Source organism: Aythya marila, assembly GCF_965140915.1.
Source record: "Aythya marila genome assembly, chromosome: 20".
In the NCBI taxonomy this organism is placed as follows: Eukaryota; Metazoa; Chordata; class Aves; order Anseriformes; family Anatidae; genus Aythya; species Aythya marila.
In genome coordinates, this window is record NC_139061.1 from 8,776,828 (window position 1) to 8,796,030 (window position 19,203).

Sequence of the window (19,203 nt, forward strand, 5' to 3'; positions counted from 1 at the left end):
GTAGATGCCCATTCCACTGCTACAGTGTATGTATTGCAACTCTAACAACTTCAGATCTATTGTTTTTCATTCTTATCCTATGGGGCATTAACAAGAATTTGACTGAATTAGTGTTATCAAAAGGTGAAATATGAGCACAAAGTAGCTAGATTTTGTTCTTGCTTAGGTCAGATTTATCCCTGTATTAGGGTAGGGCAGCTCTTGAGCAAGGTGAGAGAATAAGTATTATGTTCAATCCTGCCTGAATGTCCTCTTGTGTTGCCAACCGTCGTGACATCTCCATGGCTGTACCATCCTGTCGGATAGCTTATCAGACTGATGTTGACTGTTGGATCTCATGGCAACAACAGTCGGTAGGCTGTCTGACATTTTGGTATCTTTCATCTGACCGTTTGCTCATCCATCTCCAACTGTTTTCATTGAACATCAGTAGCATATAAATGTTTTCAGTTCCGGTGGAAATGAGTGCAGAAGTCTCGCAGTGCAGCAGTATGCATCAAGTATCTTTCCAAGGTTCATCTCAGTTGTGTGTAAGGTTTGTAATGTTTATTTTGTATGCTTCATGTATAACTCTAAACATTCTTACTGAGTGAATGGGGAGGCTTGTAATATGGACTTTCTCAGTAGAGCTGCTGACTACATTAAATATCTAAACCTCCAAGTGCTGGAATGCAGTGTGAGATAGTTAAAAGCATAAAGGCCATTCATTTGCCCCAAAGGTTTTTAAAAGATGAATAGTATTTCTTAATTCTTAGCCATAGTAGCTTTTTTTCTTTTTGGCCTAAATAAGGTCTTTGACAGTAATGTAGCAAAGAACTTACTCTAATATAATACCTATTTAAAAAAATAAATAAATAAATTCATAGCTCTTTTTGATACTTTACTTTTTTCAGTCTACTAAAATGTTAATTTGGCACGTTGTAATAGATCGTGCCAGCAGTTCATAGCTCTTTGATTTTTCTTCAGGGTGTTTGGATTAACGAAACAGCTGTTCGCAGCCTTCCCCAGTGTTAGTGGCAGTGGCTTTTCCTCAAATCTGCCATTCATCCCAAGGACACTGGCATTGACTTCACAGTTGTAGTAGTGTCTCATGGTCTTTTGTGAGAGTAAATGAAATTTACTTATTTAGGTTCCTGTATGCTGTCATCCTGAGATGGGGAAATTGTAATAATTACAAAGGGAGAAAAAAACCACTTTCTAAGCTTGACCCAATAACTAATGCCTTTCTAAATGCCTTAGCAGTCTTGTTATAACTATGCCTCCCTGCCTACCGATTAGTGGTGAAAAATTGCTAGACAGACTGAAAGCTTTCCTCTCACTTGTATTTCCATATATTTACACACATACAGTGAGAAATATATACATACTGTTCTGCAAGTCATGTTTGTATGCATCCATTCTGATGAGCTATGCTGTTGTTTTGAAGCTTCTAAAAATATTTAACCAAGGGACTGCTCATTCTACTTGCTTCTGCCTGTTCGGTCACTGAGAGTGTGATTTTGGTAAAAGGTAACAAGTAATAGAAATGGAAGTTATGCAAACCTAGTGAGATTTGAAAATGGAAAGTTTTATGTTTGCTTAAATAAACAAATAACTGATTTCCCGTGTTTATTTCAGCTGGATTGTTTCTGTTTTTGTATATTGAATTCAGTTGTTGTGCTGTGAAATTTATTTCAAGCATTCTCTAGTGAGTGTGAATATAGAAGATAAATTAGTAATTGCGTTTTGTGGCTTCAAAAGCCTTTAGCATTTCTGCTGAAAATGTGTTTTGCTCCCTTAACCCAAAGTTTCCTTTCATTGTATATATTTTCAATTTTACACTGGAAGCAGTCACTCAGGTAGTTTAAAATGGGTGAGAGAAGGATTCAAAGAGAGCTCTGTTGCAAGAGCAGCAACCTTAGCACATGTCACTGTAATTTATCTGATTCTTCTTGCAGTTTAGACACTGAATAAATTATTCTTGGAATTAAAAACCACACAGAAGTAAATAGCCCTCATAACAACTAATGGGTGGTTAAACAAGCAAAAGATGACCTTGAGGTGTTAGATATTTTAGTCTTATCTCTGGGACATGGCTAAATCTCTGCTTTCACGAATGCACTCCCTGTAAATAGGAAACTAAGCAGAAAGTTGGCCAGCAGTTCCACGCAGTGCATCAGAGCTGAGGTCAGACAGGATCACAGCTGATCCCCTCTTTGCACCCTTACCACCTGACCCGTCACTCGTCCCTCCTTGATGTACTCCGCAGGCTGGCTGAGCTGTGAGCACGCTGGCTGGCATGTTCCCCTCCGGGGCAGCCACGATGTACCCGATCAGGGCAAGAAGGATTGTGCTGATGTAAACCAAGCAGGAACGGTCGCACTGGGTCAGCAGACTGGGACGGGCCGTGTCAGATGGAATTGCCCAGTTCCACACCACATTTAGCTCCGTAAAAGCCCCCGGGAGACTTGCTCCCTGTCTCTGCCTGCAAGTCCTTCCCTCCGCCCCAGTGTCACACTGCTGCTTGTTAAAGCCCTCCCCTCTAAAATCACCCAGCTGCCTGTCATGCTAAGAGATGCTTGTCACTAATACTTGAAGATGGCTTAATGCCGTTCCTGAACGTCCTTCCCTGCTGTGCTTTTGGATTTCATTATTTAATTTGTTAGAATCTGCCTCCTCCTCACTGCAGGCAGCGCTAATTGCAAGCACAAATACTGTGGATGTTTCTGTGATCATCAAGCACAAATATAAATGTTAGTGGACAAAATTTATTGCAGGTGTAGAAATAAGTGGTGATTGGGTGTGTTCATTGGAGGTAAAAATAATTGCAGTTTTCTTTGAAGCACATGGTTAAAAAAACAGCTCTGTAATCAGCAGTTAAAAGGTTCAATGTAATCACATGCAGTAATTGAAATTGCTCTTCTGGGATTTAAATTTTTTTTTTTTTTCTGTAATTTTTTAATTTTTTGTTTCTTTGGAGGGGAAGAAGAAAAAACTACGCAGTAAGTACTTTACCCAGCCTTGACTGGATTGCAGCATTAAGTGGAGCATGAAGGGGGGAGAGCCAGGGAGGGCTTCCTGCTGGGCTCTCGCCCTAGACTGGTCCAGGTGAGGGTTTAATTGCTGGAACCTTGGTGGATTGCTGGAACCTCTTCAGGAAACGGAGTGAAGCAATCTCTTTCCTTGTGTAACAGCCCGCTAATGTGTTCAGAACCAGATAGAGGGTAAATATTTGCATATGCTCTTGCAAATTCATTTTTAAAGGGATTATGCAGAAAAACTCCGAGCTGTGACTTTGTCATTCAAGTTTCTAATTGAGGGCACAGAATGCTAGCAACCTGGCATTTCTTTATCTGTTTCATCCACTCAGCTTTCATAAAAAAGGCAGCACAGCAATATTTTGGTAGTGGCGTGAATAGGAGAGGCTGGGACAACCTGGGCCACTTGTCAAAGTGCAGAAACTGTCATCGAATGTGTGAAGGCTGTCCAGGTAAAAGCAGACAGGAACTGCCCAGTAACCTGTGCTGGGCTTCTTGGCATGCAGCAGGAATTCAGCCAAAGGGTATTTTGGTCAAAAAAGCTGAGTATGGCTCTGTGTTGAATCCAAACTGAAGAGCCTGTTGGGCTCTGAACTCATTCAGCCCATTCACTGCCAGTGATGTTCAGCCGTGTTATTAAAAAATAAGAAATGCCCTTGTGAACCTGTTAAATGGCCCAAGCTTTGTTTTTTTTTTTTTTTTACTGCTGACCTTTTTACTGCTGGAGGGGTTTTTTATTATTCACTCACGGAATGATTCAAAGAGTATTGACTACATTAGCATTAAATCAAAGGTCACCTTTCTTTAAACCTCATTTGACGAGCTGTTCAGATACGGATTTGTAAGGGTGCTGCATCTTCCGTGTTTCAAGGGAGTTACTGCCAGCTTAATTGTTCTGCTTTTCCAAGAAGCTTAAATGAGTTGCCCAGGCAGTTGGTAATAAGGAAACAAGCTGCTATTTCCTGATGAAAAGCAGGAGATAGGACTTGTCAGCTCAGTGCATTGTTCCCCGCTCCGATAGCTGATCTGCAAACCGCACCCATCTCCTGGTGGCCTCAAACTGCTTTTCTGTCCACGTAAAAGGTGTCTTCTTTCTGGTGACTCCTGTGTTCCTCCTCCATGAGGGATCCTGTGGGGGAAGGACTGCGTTTGATGCAGGTGATTTAAGGCATCTCAAATCTAGGGAAACTTACCAACGCTGAAGTGTCAGCCTGGTTTTACGCGATCACAGGATTGCTGACATCAGTCTGCAGGTAGTCACCCGTGAACTTTCTTGGATACTGGCCAACCTACATGAAATTTAAGATCTAAAGCCTTTTCTTTGGAAGGAAGCACTGATACGGCAGGTGTCAGCCAGAGCTCCAAGCTAGTTGGGCACCACCAGGGGCCTGTGTGCCTGGGAAGGTTAAGATCTGCTTTGAACCATTTGACAAAGTCTAATAATTTATTTTTTTTTTTAAAGATCAGATGCTTTTCCCAGAGCTTGTTCTGTTTGTATGCAGTGACTTTGTGGTACCTCTGTTTTCTTTCTGACATGTCAGGAAAGAGACTGGCAATTCTCTTGCAAAATTAACTCATGCTAACTAAACCACAAATACTTCATTTGAGGCTCACACTTGCATGTAGGAACCATGTGAGTTTTAAGGGACCATTTGTCTTTCCTGAGACTATGTGTTTATTAGGTTCATTCCATCTGTTAAAAGCCTTGAAAAAGGCTTGAAACAGCAATTTTGAGTGCTTGGCATTTCTTTTCTGCATCTGAAAGAAACTGGACTTGCTTAAAGGAAAAATGAACCTTTAGGATTACAACTCTGTACAGCCGTGTTCACAAAAACTCTGCCGTGTTTCTCATTTGCTGCAGCTGTTTTCTTGATAGCTGTAATATTCAGGATATTTCCATAAAAACAAATTTTGCATTTCTGATTCCCTGATCCTCGTGTCTCACTTCAGTCCAGATGACCTCTTGTGACCTGGTCACGTGTGCCCATGCATGTTGCATAAGGAGACTCGAGATGGGGAGCAGCAGGAAGAGAAACTTTTTAAGATGCCTGAAGCAAGTATTTAGTTAAGCTCAAAGTAAAGGTTGACAAAAAAAAAGTTCAAAGCAGTATTTCTACTAGACCTTTGCTAATGCAATTGGTGATCCTAATTCTGTTGGCTCACTTAACAGTTGTATGTAAACTTGTCTTAACTACTTCTGCATGTGGCAAATCACACTGCAGCACTTCTGCACGAACTAAAAAATGTGATGGCTGCTCACCAGGAGCCTGGTGTTTTTTAAGTGAAGTGTGGAAGTCTCCTGTGCGGGGCTTTGGCAAAAGATTTCAGCTCTGAGCGAGATGATCGTTATGATTAAATGACTAATGAAAGTGCTTAACTATTTGGCAGACCTGAGCCTGAGAGCCCTAGCTTAACATGGTTACTTGTGGCTCATCTGCTCAGCTCTTCTTGTAGCCCTGACTGTCCTTGGTGCTTAGCACTTTTTGGACAAGTTCAGGCTTGACTGTTGACTGGAGTTTTGTTCGACTTGAGCAAGATCCCATGTGTACTAAAGCACGTTCAGTTTCCTTTATGCACTGAAAAATAGGCTATCCTTTCACAGTCTGCATTAGGTTTAGATGCAATTATACTTCACTGTGAAAATACTGGGTTTGTGGAGAAGCCTGACTAAATCTTTATAGAGGAAAATAATATGAAAACCTGAGTTAAGGAGTAGTAGGGAGGGAATGGAAGCTTTCTTCTTGTGAGAAGAGTATTTAATTGGATTTCTGTTCATCAGTTGCCAAACACTAGTATAAGGTTTCTCCACCAAAATTCAGCCTTGGAAGGAGAATTTCTAACTTACAGTGTCAAATAGCTGTATGAAACATTTGCTGTCCAGGTGACTCAGAGTCACGTTGTAATACAGGTTGAAGTTGCTCAAAGTGCGGTGAGGAGGAAATTTCCCAGTGTTTTCTTTGCACGTGGTAAGAATGCATGCCATCCAGCAGCAAACAGGCTTACAAGGGAATACGTATTCTCGAACTCGGTATTGTTCTGAGCCATCTGGAGAGCAGTAGCTCTGAACTACTGCCCAGCTCTGACCATTCTTATTGAGGATATTATAATGAACCTACAGCTGCCCTTGCCAACCAAGAAGTACAGAGTCAGTATTTTATTACACCTTCAGCATGTGGGATAAGGCTGCTTTCCATTTGGCTCCTCCAGTGGTGTTCTGCTTACATGCTTCAGTAAATGATCTATTACATATTGGAGCCTGCTGGGCAAAAGTTCAAATTAAATCATGCCATCTGACCACAATTACACCATTCTCAGGCAACTGAAGTGTATTTTTGTGAGCCTTTGAATAAACATTACATTGTATGTGTAACCAAATATGTACAATAATCATTTCTGGAGAACGCACCCATTTAAATGCACATATACCATTTAAGTGGTATTAATTTCTCATCATGTATAATTAGGGAAACGAGCTCACAGCTTACTGAAGCTCAAACAAGAAGTGCTGAGAAATGTTTCTTCTGTCTTTTTTCTATTAACCAGTGGCTTATTTTAGTTTCTTTTTTTTTTCTTTAAAAATGGGAATATTGGCCTAGAGAAAGTCCTCATCTTGCCTATTTTTCTCTTATATGTAACACTCCATATTTAGAAAAGAAAAAACTGCTTCCAAGACAAGCAGACAAGACTTTCTGCAACCTTATTCACATGGCTCCATACGGAGGCCTGTGACATTGCTTTATGCTGCTAAACTCTCTTAGCAGTCACCATTCAGAATCTCTCAGGCATGTATGAGCCATGAGGTTGAGGTTTAGACTTCTTCCATTTATTCACTGTAGTGCAACCATGAGTGCTGTCATGGAACATACACACAAAAATTGCCTTGAAATTTCCTGGTTCCTAAGGAGCCGAAGCAGCCTCTCTTATCTCTTATCTCAGGCTATCTTCAGCCTTTCCAATTTGCCCTGTATAACTGGCAATGAAATTCGTTGGAAACACCACCCTACTTGCAGCTGTTCGTGCTTCTGGGAAAGGGTTAAGCAGGTTCTGCTGATTCACTGAGGTAGGTGACTCATTACCCCCACCCGGACAGAGGGGAAGTGGCTGTCTAGAGGGAGAGGATTCATACAATGTGAAATCAGAAGGGTCCATTGTGAACTTCCAGTTCGACTGAAAGAGCCGGAAAGGCTCTATAGTTAAAATTCAGGATTATCAGCTCTACATCCAGGCGGGTTAAAGGCTGTCTGAGTGTCCAAGCCATGCTTCTGGAGCGTGGGCAGAGGTGGGGTAGGAAGCCCAGAGGCAGGCTTGTGGAGGAAGCCTATGCTGGAATTTGCTGTATTGGTAAAGCAGTGTCTGGGTTGCCCTTGAAAGCAGTAGAGGAAAGGCAGCAGCTCAGTTCCTTTTGAAGCTTTTCATAACACATCAGACCCATGAATCATGTTCCTGATGACTGTTAGGTGTTTTTTTAAGGTGGTGTACAGCAAAACTTGGACTTGGACACTCTGACATCAAAGAATACTTATTTTTGGATGTTTGGTCTGTTGTTTCATAGTATTTACCTATACTGAATTTATTAACAAATGCAGAAGGGAATGAATTATTCATTCAATGCCCTTTTGTACCTTAATGTTTCCTAGTTGTGTATTGGCTGGTAATTCATACATAACTTCCTTCTTTCTTACTGATAGAGTCCTGGTCTTTGTGGAAACCACAAGTTTTTGCCCTTAATCTAGAACTGTTCCTGTCTCATAAATTAGTGCAGGTAATCCTCTTAAAAGCCCCTACACATATTCAGTAAAGTTCTGTCATTTCTTTACTGGTAATTAGTCTTACTTTATAAGCACTGACATGTAAGTCCAAATAAATGGTATTTATATCAGGGCCCTGTCACTTGCCTGTTACTGCCTTTTAAGAACTTGTAACATGTTAAACTTTGGTCCTGTTTGTTGGTGACCAAATAAAAGTTACCCTATTCATTAAATATTTCTGCTATAGTTAGTCCTTCAAGCAACTTCCAAGTGTGCTGCACCTGTCCATTACAAAAAACAATAGTGAGATTTGACGCATTGTTCCATGGTTTATAGACATCCTGTGAGTAGTTCACCTAAAACTGGGTAGGTCAAGGCCACTGATTCTGCTGTCCCTGCCTCGGTGAGCCATTGGCTTGTGCTGACCTCTGATTACCTCACTGATTTACATTTCTAATGAAATAAAGGCCCTCTGCCAGGCTCAGGCTATCCTTTACACAATTAATTTTCTCGATAAAATAGAAAAGGACTATTTTACCTTCTAATATAACTTTAGATGATGAAAATTTGGTAATAGTTATTCACTTCCTGTCACTATGACCCTCTCTCCTCTCCACATCCTGGGGAAAAAATAGAGGAATCCAGCCATAGATCAAAAAATGAAGGCTTAGTTTGGGAAAGGGTGTGAGAATTTCAAAACTGAGGTCAGCAGTGAAAAACACTGACAGGAAGAAGCCTAGAGAGGCCTAAAATAATTCCTAACAATCTCTTCTCCAGCAAAAGGGACTAGAGCAGCTAATACAACAGTTACAGTTCTGTTTTTGCCTCTAGTTTCCTTGTAGTTTTGAGAAGTCTGTTGTCAAAATTTGGCTGATGGGCTTTAGCCTCTATTGCTGCTTTGAAAATTGTTGTTTTTGCATGGAAGCAGTATTTTCCCTGAATCCTAATTGTGAACAAGTTCCTGCAGAATTACCCTTGTTAAGCAGTAACGAACTTGCTGGCCTAGTGCTACCTTTGAGCTGTAGTATTTTTCTTCCTTGCTGTTCATATGCTGTAACTTGAGATTAAATAAGGAAATCCCTGTTTTTGCTTTAGGGATGTAAGCCTCAGCTGTGTGCTGTGTTTCCTGATGTGGCCCAAATTCTGCCAAACTTAAGGAAACCTAAATATCCTGCTCTTTTAACTGAAAGTGATATAAGCCATAAATAATATATGTGGCTATAAAGAATGGATAAATGGCTCTACGTTGTTCACAGCTGCACTAAGTGCCTGCTTTGCTTGCTTCATGCTCAGAATTATAAATACATAGAGATAATGCAAAATTATTTGTGCAATAAAGTTGCTTGATATAGTAGTACAATAACTTACTGCTCTCTTCCTTACTTCTGGAAGGACTTATTTGTATAAGCTTTTTAAAATCTTTTACCTATCCAGTGTAGCACTGAGGAAGAATATGCGTTCCTGGGTCTTAGTTATTTTTTTCAGAAATTAATATTTTTCATTTCTGATACTGGAAGAAGTTCTTAGTCTGATAGCATTATCTGTTGAAAACACTAAGGAAATTTATTTCTATGTTGCTAAACATCCTGTGCCTTTTTAAGGAGGAAAGAGGGAGAACCTCACCATACTGTCTGCTTTCCTGACCCTTTGTTCCTTGCAAACTTGAATTGCCCCTTCTGTTTATCTTAATGTCTTATGCAATCTTTCCTCCAGTTTCTTGTGTGAAAATGCTGAAATTAAAGACAATGGTTTAAACTGACAAAAATACAAGACCAGAAAAGCCCTTCTGATCATAACAGTCCCCTAACTCTGAGCTGCCAGGAAGTAGTTTAGTGAAAAAATATGAAATAATCGTAAATAATTGTATATTAAAATGTAATTATAGAAATAGTTTTAAACTTCCGAACAGTATAGGGCCTGAAGCATGTCTGAGTAGTTGAACCATGATTATTGTGTCATCCCCTTTTGAGAGGGTGTTCCTAAAACAGGAATTAAAGCAGCCGAGTGAAAACAGAAAGCAAACCGGACTGAGTTGGATTGTGTACTATGGTTTTCCAGAAGAATATTTTCAAAATCTCTTGTCATAAATGTAAATGTCTTTTTATATTTTTATATGAAAAGTTACCAGGTATATTTACCCCCTCTGCATTCTCCTGTTTTCCTTCTCTCCTGCATTCAACCCCAACCACACCCACAAACGATCCTCTAATGAGTCAGATGTTGAACTGAAGCACTAACATAGCTCTTAATTTACACAGGTAATTTTTCTGCATGGACTAGGCTCAACTCTTAATGTTGTGTGCTGACAGTTCCCCTACTAGTAAAAGGCTCCTGAAATTTATTTTTGAACATGTAAGAGATTAATATTGCTTATCTATAAACTGCCATGAAATTTATCAGAATCCATTGTGGCTTGCACTGAAACTAAACCATTCCAGTGACCAGCTATTGCTCTATCTGTATTTGAGCAATTCTGAACTTAGCTCCGGTGCTTACTTACTTCAGGTTCAATTGTACAGTTACTTGAATCTTGTCAACAAATTTGTTTGCCGTTCCAGATCTCGTGTGCCAGAGCTACTTTAAGAACAGTTGCTCCTGGGGTGGGTTTAGTGCTCCTGTTCCTGGCCTGAACAAAAGTGAAGAAATAAATGAAACCAGGAAAGGAAATGAAGATAAGAGTAATGTACGGTGTCTGCTGCCCACTAACTGAAGCTCAGCAGAATTACAAAGCCACTTCTGCATCTGCTACTGTGTTAATTCATTAAAGATCTAAAATAGAAATCAGAATTTCTAACAGGGCAAGACTTCTGTGTGGGCTTTGTTAGCCATACTACGGGCTTGCTCATCCTTTACTTAAAGATGAAGCCTGGCAGAAAATAGCACAGACTTAAAGGGGAACTATGATATTGTCCATTTCTCAAAAAAAAAAAAAAAAAAAAAGGTCTTTATTTTAAAGGCTTCCAGTACATGCCCCCATGTACTATTGCAATCTCTTGCTCCTGTAACTGGCTGATGTGTCTGATGTTTGCGAGCTGCAGCTTTGCAGTGGCACCACCTTGTGGTCGTGGTAAAATTTGTCAAAATAAAAACAAAAGACTGTTTCGTAAATCAACTTTTGAAATTATACATTATGTTACACTATATTGCAGGGACTTGCATCTGGAGTCTACCAGCAATTCTCCTTCTAGGCCTTTTTAAATAATTAAAAATAGATATAAATTACCTGCTTCTAACTCTGTAACATAGGAAGAAAAGTTGTAGTTTTCTCTGTTAAGCCTATAGTTAACCTGTAACAAATGGCCAAGATCTCCAATATGCTATATATGTTATTTTAAAGTAGTAGGTAGCACAAACATGGCACAGTGAAATGGACAGGAAAGCATACAATTCATTATAATCTCTAATATTTTTTGAAGATACCAAGAAAATGAACACCCCGTTCTTTTTTTTTTTTTTTTTTTTTTCAGATGGCTCAGAATTTCCAGTGTTTTGTCATGATTACGGCCCTTAAAGTAGAATTTGGGCCTTACTTTGCTGTAAAAGACAAAGTGGCAGTCTATTGGCTTCTGAATAATATACAAATGGAGTTTGGATTCATAATTCCAATACTGTGCATTTTTATTAACATTGAAGCATTCTAGGACAAAGTGTTAACATGAAAAGTTGGAAGGGGAGAAGCCAGAATGCCTAGAGAAAAATCCTTTCTTATTGAAAGTCTTCATAAAATAAATATGCAAGTACTAAAAATGATGTTCAAAAATTTAGCTACAGCAGATAACTGTATTGAAAAATAATTATATATATTAAATATGAATAATATCTGCCCATATGAATATACTCAGTTCCCATTTAGTTCTTACTATTCTAACACACTCACACAGTGCTCATAAGACTGAAAAATAGTTATAGTCCAGTAATTTATGTACTTTAGGAAACTGATGGAAGGTCTTCCAGTGCTGGATTCTTTCAGGAAGAGACCATTTCAAAAATCAAAGGATGGTGTAACTGGAGATAACTTGTTCCAGAGCTGTGAAGCTGTCCAAGAAGTCTTCCTCTTCAATTCCGTATTTAGTGTACTGGTGAACATAGGCTCTGTGGGAGGTCACAGCAGAAAAGTGGTAAGACATTAGAGATGAATGAAACCTCTGACAGATGAAATCAGGCCGTATAGTTACTGTAACAACTTCAAATGATGGTTGGTTTCTACCTTGCTCTCTGGAACTCATTTTGTAATTCATAGTTACAGATAAGTCATGACTTATTTCTAATAGCATTTATTACTTTGTATACTGGTTGAGGAGACAAAATTGCATCTAACAAAATGGGCCTAACTGGGAAATGGAAGGAGCTGTGATTATTAAATGAGAAAAATAATTGATAGATTTGAGATGCAAAACCTAAGCCTGTGTGTGCAGGATGGCTTGGTTCTCATCAATGGTGTTTTTGTAGTAGGTGGTAAAAATAGGAATGCAGCTAGTAGGTGCAATCTTTCTCCTTTGACTTTTAGTCATAGAATTCCTGTGCTAGAAACTCAGAATTAGTAGACATTTGCTGTGACACCTGGTATATTTGGGTTTATGGTGATCAAAGTAAAGAGTCAATTATTTCTTAGATTTCTTGTTTCTAATGAAAAATCAAACTAATGGAATTGGAGCCTGAGTAACAGAATATTTTTGAACTAAACTAGGAACTTATTTCCTGGAATGTCCAGAATGTCTGTATACAATTTAGAAACTGCATGATCACTGAAAGAGTTTGTGTATTATTTTTAGAATGGTCAGTCTGGAACGCACTAAATTTTGGGAGCTCTAGTATTGAGAAAATGGTCAAATTGACAGCCCTAGAATATGTACTGTTGCTTATCCACGGAACATAAGCTCTGTTCTGTGTAAGGTAAGCACCCTGCCATCATATTTCAAGCATAAAAATGTTTCCACTAAAGTGTGGGAATAGCGTTTATGCTTATTCACAATTACTTTGTTGAAAAAGAGAGTTTTATTACAGTGATTTTGCTACTTCTGAAGATAACAACAGCTCTAAATGAAATGAGCACAATTATTTTCACTTACTTGGAAGCAAACATATTCCAAGCTTTGCGTACAACGTTGTCAAGAGGTTTCAGCAGGAACTGGCTATTGCTAACCAGAGAAGCAGACTTCTCATACTTATTAAATGCTCTTGGTGTTTTCCATGCACTAAAAGCATCCTGAGGGTTTAACCATGACGTATATAATGAAGGATCTCGGAAACTTCCTGTAGCAGAAATAAGAAAGCCATTTTGATAAATGTAAAGCTACAAGGTGTTGTTTCTTGATCTCAGTAGTCCTGGGTGACCCAATCAAGGTTTGACAGCTCAGGCCAGGCTTTGAAAAAGTCCGCAGACTGGTCAGCCTGTTGCAAATGTAACTGCTTTAAACAGATTCATTACGTTATCTAGGAGTGTACTCTTGTATCAGTACTTCATATGTGAGCTATGCTCATCACTCCAGAATAAATATATTTTCAGACAACATAGCTAAGAATTCTAACATGTATACAGACTTCAGTCTCTTCTTCCTTCCCTGGAATGCTTTAGGAAAAACAGAAATCCAAGTTGTAAATACAACAGCTTTAACCAATTACACAACATGTCCTTGGACATTAAAATCTTTCTAGAGGAAATATTGGCCCTGCTAGTTTTCTTTTTTTTTTCCTCACTTTCATCAGAAATGGTTGTGAAGGAAACAGTGAGATGTGAAATGAATCGCTATGACATTGTTCTTTTCCTTCTCACCTAAGTCTGCACTGTGCGTATCTTTTCCTCTCAGGATAACCAGGTTGGCAATGGAAGTATTGAAATGCAGCAGCTTGTTTGTGGAATGGCTGGAGGGAACAGAGGAGCCTGGACGTGGCGGCTGTACTTGCCAGTCAATGCCTGTGAGGTTTTAGCAAACAAGATATAAAATAAAGTTAATGTTTCATGAAGTACGGATTCAGACTAGCTGATGAGCGTTAGCTAACTAACACTGCCCCAAGCTGAGATCATGTTAGGGTTTGTAGTTTCTACATGTTAGTTAAGCAGCAATTACACAATTCTCAGAGAAAAACAGAGTTCATCCAGCACTATTTGTCTGGCAGTCACTAGTCTTACCAGAGAAAATAGATACTTGTCTCTATAGTTAGCAGTCTGCCAGCCCATTCTTTGCATAACTGGAAGTTTTACTGAATTCTCAATGTAAATGATATGGGAAAGCTAAGCATATGATTTTTATTAGTAGAAGGTGTAACAAGAAAAAAACATAGCAAAACTAATGATCCAAAGAATGTTCCAAATGTATCATTTAAATTAAGTACACGATCAAAACTGTTGGTTTGCTTTGCATATTTTCAATAGTTATAATTAACAGAGATGTCTGGGAGCAAAAACAGAAGCAAGCCAGGAGTTGCTGTGGCAGCTGAGTAGTTATAGAAGCAGCTGGCTATGTAGAGGCAAATTCCTGCTGTCTGAGGGCAGCAACTTGTTTCTGAACTGACTGACTAAAGTTAGTCAGTGAGCTCCAGAAAACAATAAGCTTTGTTTTAACTGTAAAAATGTATGCTTTAAGAGTGATGGATGCTGAAGATGAGTGAATGCTATTTACCTTCTTCCATTTTAGCATTAGCAATAAGCATTTGCCTTAGATGTTTGATGAGTCCAGGCCAACTGAATGTGCTATATGCAAGGGAATTTTCAGGCATCTGAGGTATGTTACGAAGACCCAACATCTTGAATTCAGGATGTGGAACTAATGTCTCCATTAAATCTCCTGGAAAAAAAAAACAACACAACAGTTGCTCATATTTGACAAAATTATTACATAGGCTAGTTAAAATGGGAGAAGAGCATGAGGAATTTTACAAAGATCTAGTAATTTAAGAAACAAAACAAGATATATAAAGGTTACATTTAACAAGTATACAGACGCATCAGACAAAATGCAAACTCTTCCTACTTACTACCGAGTTCTATACGAGCAAGTTAGCAACACTTATTCTAAAGCGATTTGTGTTGCTTCATAGCCTGGTTTGAAATCTCAAAAACCTTATACACTGCTGAAAAGATTAATAGGAAGATGAGAAATTTTAATTTTACAAGCAGACCCCTGGCAATATGGGTACCTTTCTGTAATCCCAAATGTCAGCCAATTGCTTGTTGCTACCAAACTGCACGCTAGCTTGTCTTCTGAGCTGCTCACAAAACTGACATTGTTTGTTTCTCTTCAACAGAAGAGAAACTGGTTACTTCTAACCTAATGCAAAATTTAAAAACTCAGTCCAAAATTACCGTCCTGCAGAAATTTCCTCTGAAATGCAAATAGGTACAAGGGTGGCTGTAGTCAGTTGAAAAACGAGAAACATGGTTCTTTTGGTAAAGAATGAAACCAGAAGCTGGGGTATCTAATTTTGACTGTGCTTCAAAATTGGGGTTGAACTTCTAAATAACTTAGTCTTTTGCTTCACTTTTCTTATCTTAAGCCTTGGGAATTATCCAAAAACTTGAGGAAGGAAACTGAAGAACTTAAATTCACAAAATGAAATGGGTACAGAAAGATAAATGAGAATGCATTAGGTGGCTATATTACAGTTAGATACCTAATGGGTTTCTGCTATAGTGTATGCCATCTTCTGCTGTGTAAGTGGGCTGGAAAACACTCCCCAGCTGATGTGCAATGACTTGATTTACATCCTTGAAGGAGATCTGTTTCATATGCATCAGCTGAGCACAGATCTTGTGGATGACATCATTTTCATGAACAAGAAGAGCATCTGATGACTGATATAGATGTGACAGAGTCAAAACAGAGTTGTAGTTTTGAACAATGACCTGAACAGGAAAAAAAAAAAAAACAAACACAAAACCACGCAAATGAGAGTCAAACAACTTAATCTCTTTCTAGTTTATATTTCTCTGGCTACTGTCATTTCCTCAATTATGATTTAGGAAGTGACTCATTTTCTTTACCAAAGTGCAGAATGAGGTCAGGAGCTAGCACAGCTGTTTGATGGAAAGAGAACAAGACCTGTGAAAATCATGTTACCCATATCAGTTCAGAATAGAATCTGTCTGGGAAGTGATTATAATGTTCAGATATTATTGTAACAGGAAATGTATAGTTAGCTTGTAGAGCTTCTCATGAAACTGCACTGTTCCTTAGAAATTATATTAGTAACCTTAAATGTTTTGTTGTTATTAGCTTGAGATCTTAGTGATTTTGATAAATTTGGATTTTTTTTTTGTGAAACTGCATAACCAAATGTTAGGCAATTTCTTAGCTATGTTACTTTGTCAAGTTTAATGTTCAAAAAGTGAACTGTTTTTCATTTCTAGTTTATTTTACTTGCAGATATTTTGTTTTGCTCATCAAAAGTAAACAGTTTATTTAAATTGCTCTCTCCATGTCTGTGATTATGAACTTGCAGAGTATCTCTGGGAAAAATGACATTCACCTCACCAGTGCCGTAGGGCCAGATAACATGGTTTAGTATAAACGAGGATGGAAAAGCATCTCTTAAACACTGCGTCACAAATGCTCCTAAACCAGATCCTGTACCACCAGCCATGCTCATTATCGTGAAAAATCCACCAAGTCGGTCACATTTCTCTGCTTCTTTTTGGACCAGATTCATGATTGCTTCTTTGTGTCTAGGCCCATGAACAGTGTAACTGTTGGAGAAAAGGAACAAGATGTTTTCTTTCTTTTAAAAGGAAAAAGAGCAAGACATGGCAGGTTTTAGCAAAATAAAAACAGTAAGGTCAGCCTTAAAAAAGGATATGTTTCTTTGTATTACTTATGTAACCTGGAATTATGTCACCCATTCTGTCTGTGGCAAACAATCCTCTGCTGCGATATTTATTTTGCAAAACATCTGTTTATAAATTGCACTTATCGCTTCCTCTTCTTAAATATATCCACTCTATTCTAAAACCTTACATTTTCACTGTAAACAATTTTATCTTGCAAAAAGCAGTGTAGAAATTCTGTTGTAATGTATGTTGCTCTTCTACCTTAAAAATAAATTGTTACATACTCTGTACCTCACACAGCTGCAAGAGTATCACTCCTAGGGAGTGCAGACAGCTCATTAGTCTCTACAGTTTTGTTAGTGAAGCTGGAAATGAGAGTTCATACCCATTTGCCCAGTTGTTCCCAGACCCTTGCTTCTGACAGAAGTGCGAATGATCATCATATTTCCAGTAGCCAGACTTGGCAGCTATTGACAAAGTTTGGCTGATTACTTTAGGTTCCATGTCAACAAGTACAGCCCGGGCAACAGGTACTGGATAGGAAGAAAAACAAAACTAAGTGCTAATGTTACAACCTGTTGTGTAAGATAGAATTGCATCATGGACCGAGATGTATTCCTTCCATCCATATAAGCTGACCTAGTACAGAAAACAACTTGGCAGTGTCCTGGATTTCTGGAGAACCATTGATTGCTCTAAGGATGGATCTGAACCCTATAGACACAGATCTTTCAGGAAAGAAATCTCTTGTTTGATAACATCAGATTCAGACAATCCAGGCCCTATTCCAGGTATTACCTATCTACAGGGGAAAATGCAGGTGTTTGGCAGGGACGGTCAGTTACACGTGTTCAGTTTCCAGCTGCATTACTGGCAGACTTGCTCTGTGGCCTCAGGCACTCTACTGCACAGTGATTTTACTTCCATGGTTGTTAGTAATGTCATGAAGGCAGACGGTTGCAACAATTCTTCAAAACTGGAGGGAAAACTTTTATTATTTCTGCATTCTTATCTGCATTAGGCTGGAAACCAGACCCTCTGTGGGAAACGAACTGTTTAAACATCATACCTCCAGATTCTGCCTCGATGAAAAAGCGTTCTTTACATGCATCGTGGTAGGATTCATTCTCCTTCTTGGAACACAATCCGTGTGTGCCATAGACATCACTGCAGATAGCATTAAACACCTCACGACCAATTTGATTACCACACTGTCCGAGCTGGACTGTCACTAGTGACATGCTTATTCACCTTGTGCTTAATCCTAAAAAGAAAAGTATGCCTTCAGTAACTGTGGAAAACAGAAGCTAAAAAAAGTTCTGATAAGTGGAATTCTGATCACTTTTGTGATTTCTGACAACCTCTAGTGAGGATGAAAAACCTATGCAATAACCACTGGCTACTTGATGTGAAATACTGACTGTCAGCGTTTTATTCTGAGTGTCAAAAGAATGCAGGTGGCACTTGACAATATATCATTCTGCCTACAGGGCTGAGGTCAACCATTAGGCAAGGAGAGTCCAGTTTTCTAATGTTTGCTTAATAAGGCAGGGTAGAATTGACTAATTATAAATCCAACAAAGCTCTAGGTTAGGCTCTAAAGGCGTATTAAACACAGTAAGTGTCACAGGGCTTAAGAAACATGAAGCCTGTCCCCAAGTCTCATTGACTTCCAGTCCTGCACTGCTGTGCGCCTGGTGCCAAAATCTGCTGAGGTGACAGTGGGATTCCCTACACTTCCACCACGCAAAGTTTTTGATACAGTACTGGTATGTTTGACGTTTCCCCCACTCAGCTTTTTGCAGTAGCTGTTTTTGCACTTCTCTATTTATACAAAAAAAAACAGTTTGTTTGGTTGTTTTTCCAAACCGACTCCGTTATTCCGGGCTATTTTCTATCACCACCCCAGCTGTGCTGGAGCACTTTGCACCAGCATTCTTTGGAACGCCGCCAGCGCCTGCCAGCGGCCCCCGCTGCGGCCAGGTAGGTGAGATTTTTAACCCCCGGGCCCGATTTCGGCGCTGCTGCCGGGTGGCGCCCGCCAGCCTCGGGCCAGCCCGGGGCCGATAACCCCCCCACACACACACGACGCCCGCTGAGGGCTCCCCGCCGGCCCCCTCAGCCCCCCTCACACCCTCGGGCCCCGCTCCCGGCCCTCCCGTCAGGGCTCCGCAGCGCTGACAGGGCCCGGCCCGCCCCGGGGGGCCGCCATGTTGGCGGGGCCGCCCGGCCCTCACACAGCCCGGCCTCCGCCCGCTCCCGGCGCCTTTCTCCTCGCCACCGCCCCTCTCCCGGTCCCTCCCGGCCCCCCCCGGGAGAGCGGGGCCCTCACGAGGTGCCGGCCCCGGCCCCGGCCCCGGCCCTAAACTCGGCCCCGGCCCCGGGCGCCCCCTCAGGGCTGACCTCGGCGCCCCCCCTGCGCTGAGGCGCTGGGGCAGCGACGGCGCATGCGCGAGCGGCCGCCTGAGGGAGCCGCTTCCCCGCCGGGCCGGCCCGAGCCGCGCCTTCGAACAGCCCGCCTCGCGCATGCTCACCAGGCACTCCGGGCAGCCCGGCGGGGCTCCCGGCTTCACGAAGCACTCTGCGCATGCTCCCTCCCCGCGGCTTCGCCGCCCTTTCTGCGCAAGCTCCGTGCCGGCAGCGAGCGAGGAGGACGTGCACCGCGCATGTCCGG

The 19,203-nt window shown here is 40.5% G+C and overlaps 1 protein-coding gene across 7 annotated transcripts; it reads right to left on the reverse strand.

Moving 5' to 3' along the window:
- Positions 1-383: 383 nt before the first annotated feature.
- Positions 384-19,004, reverse strand: TUBD1 (tubulin delta 1). 7 transcript variants are annotated; one of them, XR_014318875.1, is made up of 10 exons: positions 18,297-18,484; positions 17,599-17,793; positions 16,915-17,062; positions 16,232-16,448; positions 15,377-15,608; positions 14,386-14,550; positions 13,539-13,679; positions 12,835-13,018; positions 11,692-11,857; positions 384-10,391 (listed from the first exon to the last, which is right to left on the reverse strand). XR_014318875.1 is itself a non-coding variant. In XM_082776475.1 (9 exons), the coding sequence occupies exons 2-9, from the start codon at positions 17,768-17,770 to the stop codon at positions 11,755-11,757; spliced, it is 1,362 nt and encodes a 453-aa protein (XP_082632601.1). In that variant the 5' UTR covers positions 17,771-17,793; positions 18,933-19,004; the 3' UTR covers positions 384-11,754. The 7 variants fall into 7 exon arrangements, 3 of the variants coding, with proteins under 3 accessions (XP_082632601.1, XP_082632602.1, XP_082632600.1); XR_014318876.1 differs by having other exon boundaries at positions 384-4,146; positions 10,266-11,857; XR_014318877.1 differs by having other exon boundaries at positions 384-4,146; positions 10,262-11,857.
- Positions 19,005-19,203: the final 199 nt, after the last annotated feature.

Excerpts from the sequence above, each read along its gene's own strand:
- TUBD1 (XM_082776475.1), bottom strand. The coding sequence starts at position 17,770 with ATGTCACTAGTGACAGTCCAGCTCGGACAGTGTGGTAATCAAATTGGT. Across the intron at positions 13,019-13,538 it reads TACGCACAGTGCAGACTTAG|GAAGTTTCCGAGATCCTTCA; the intron begins GTGAGAAGGAAA and ends TTTCTGCTACAG. Across the intron at positions 11,858-12,834 it reads TGGAATATGTTTGCTTCCAA|AGCCTATGTTCACCAGTACA; the intron begins GTAAGTGAAAAT and ends GACCTCCCACAG.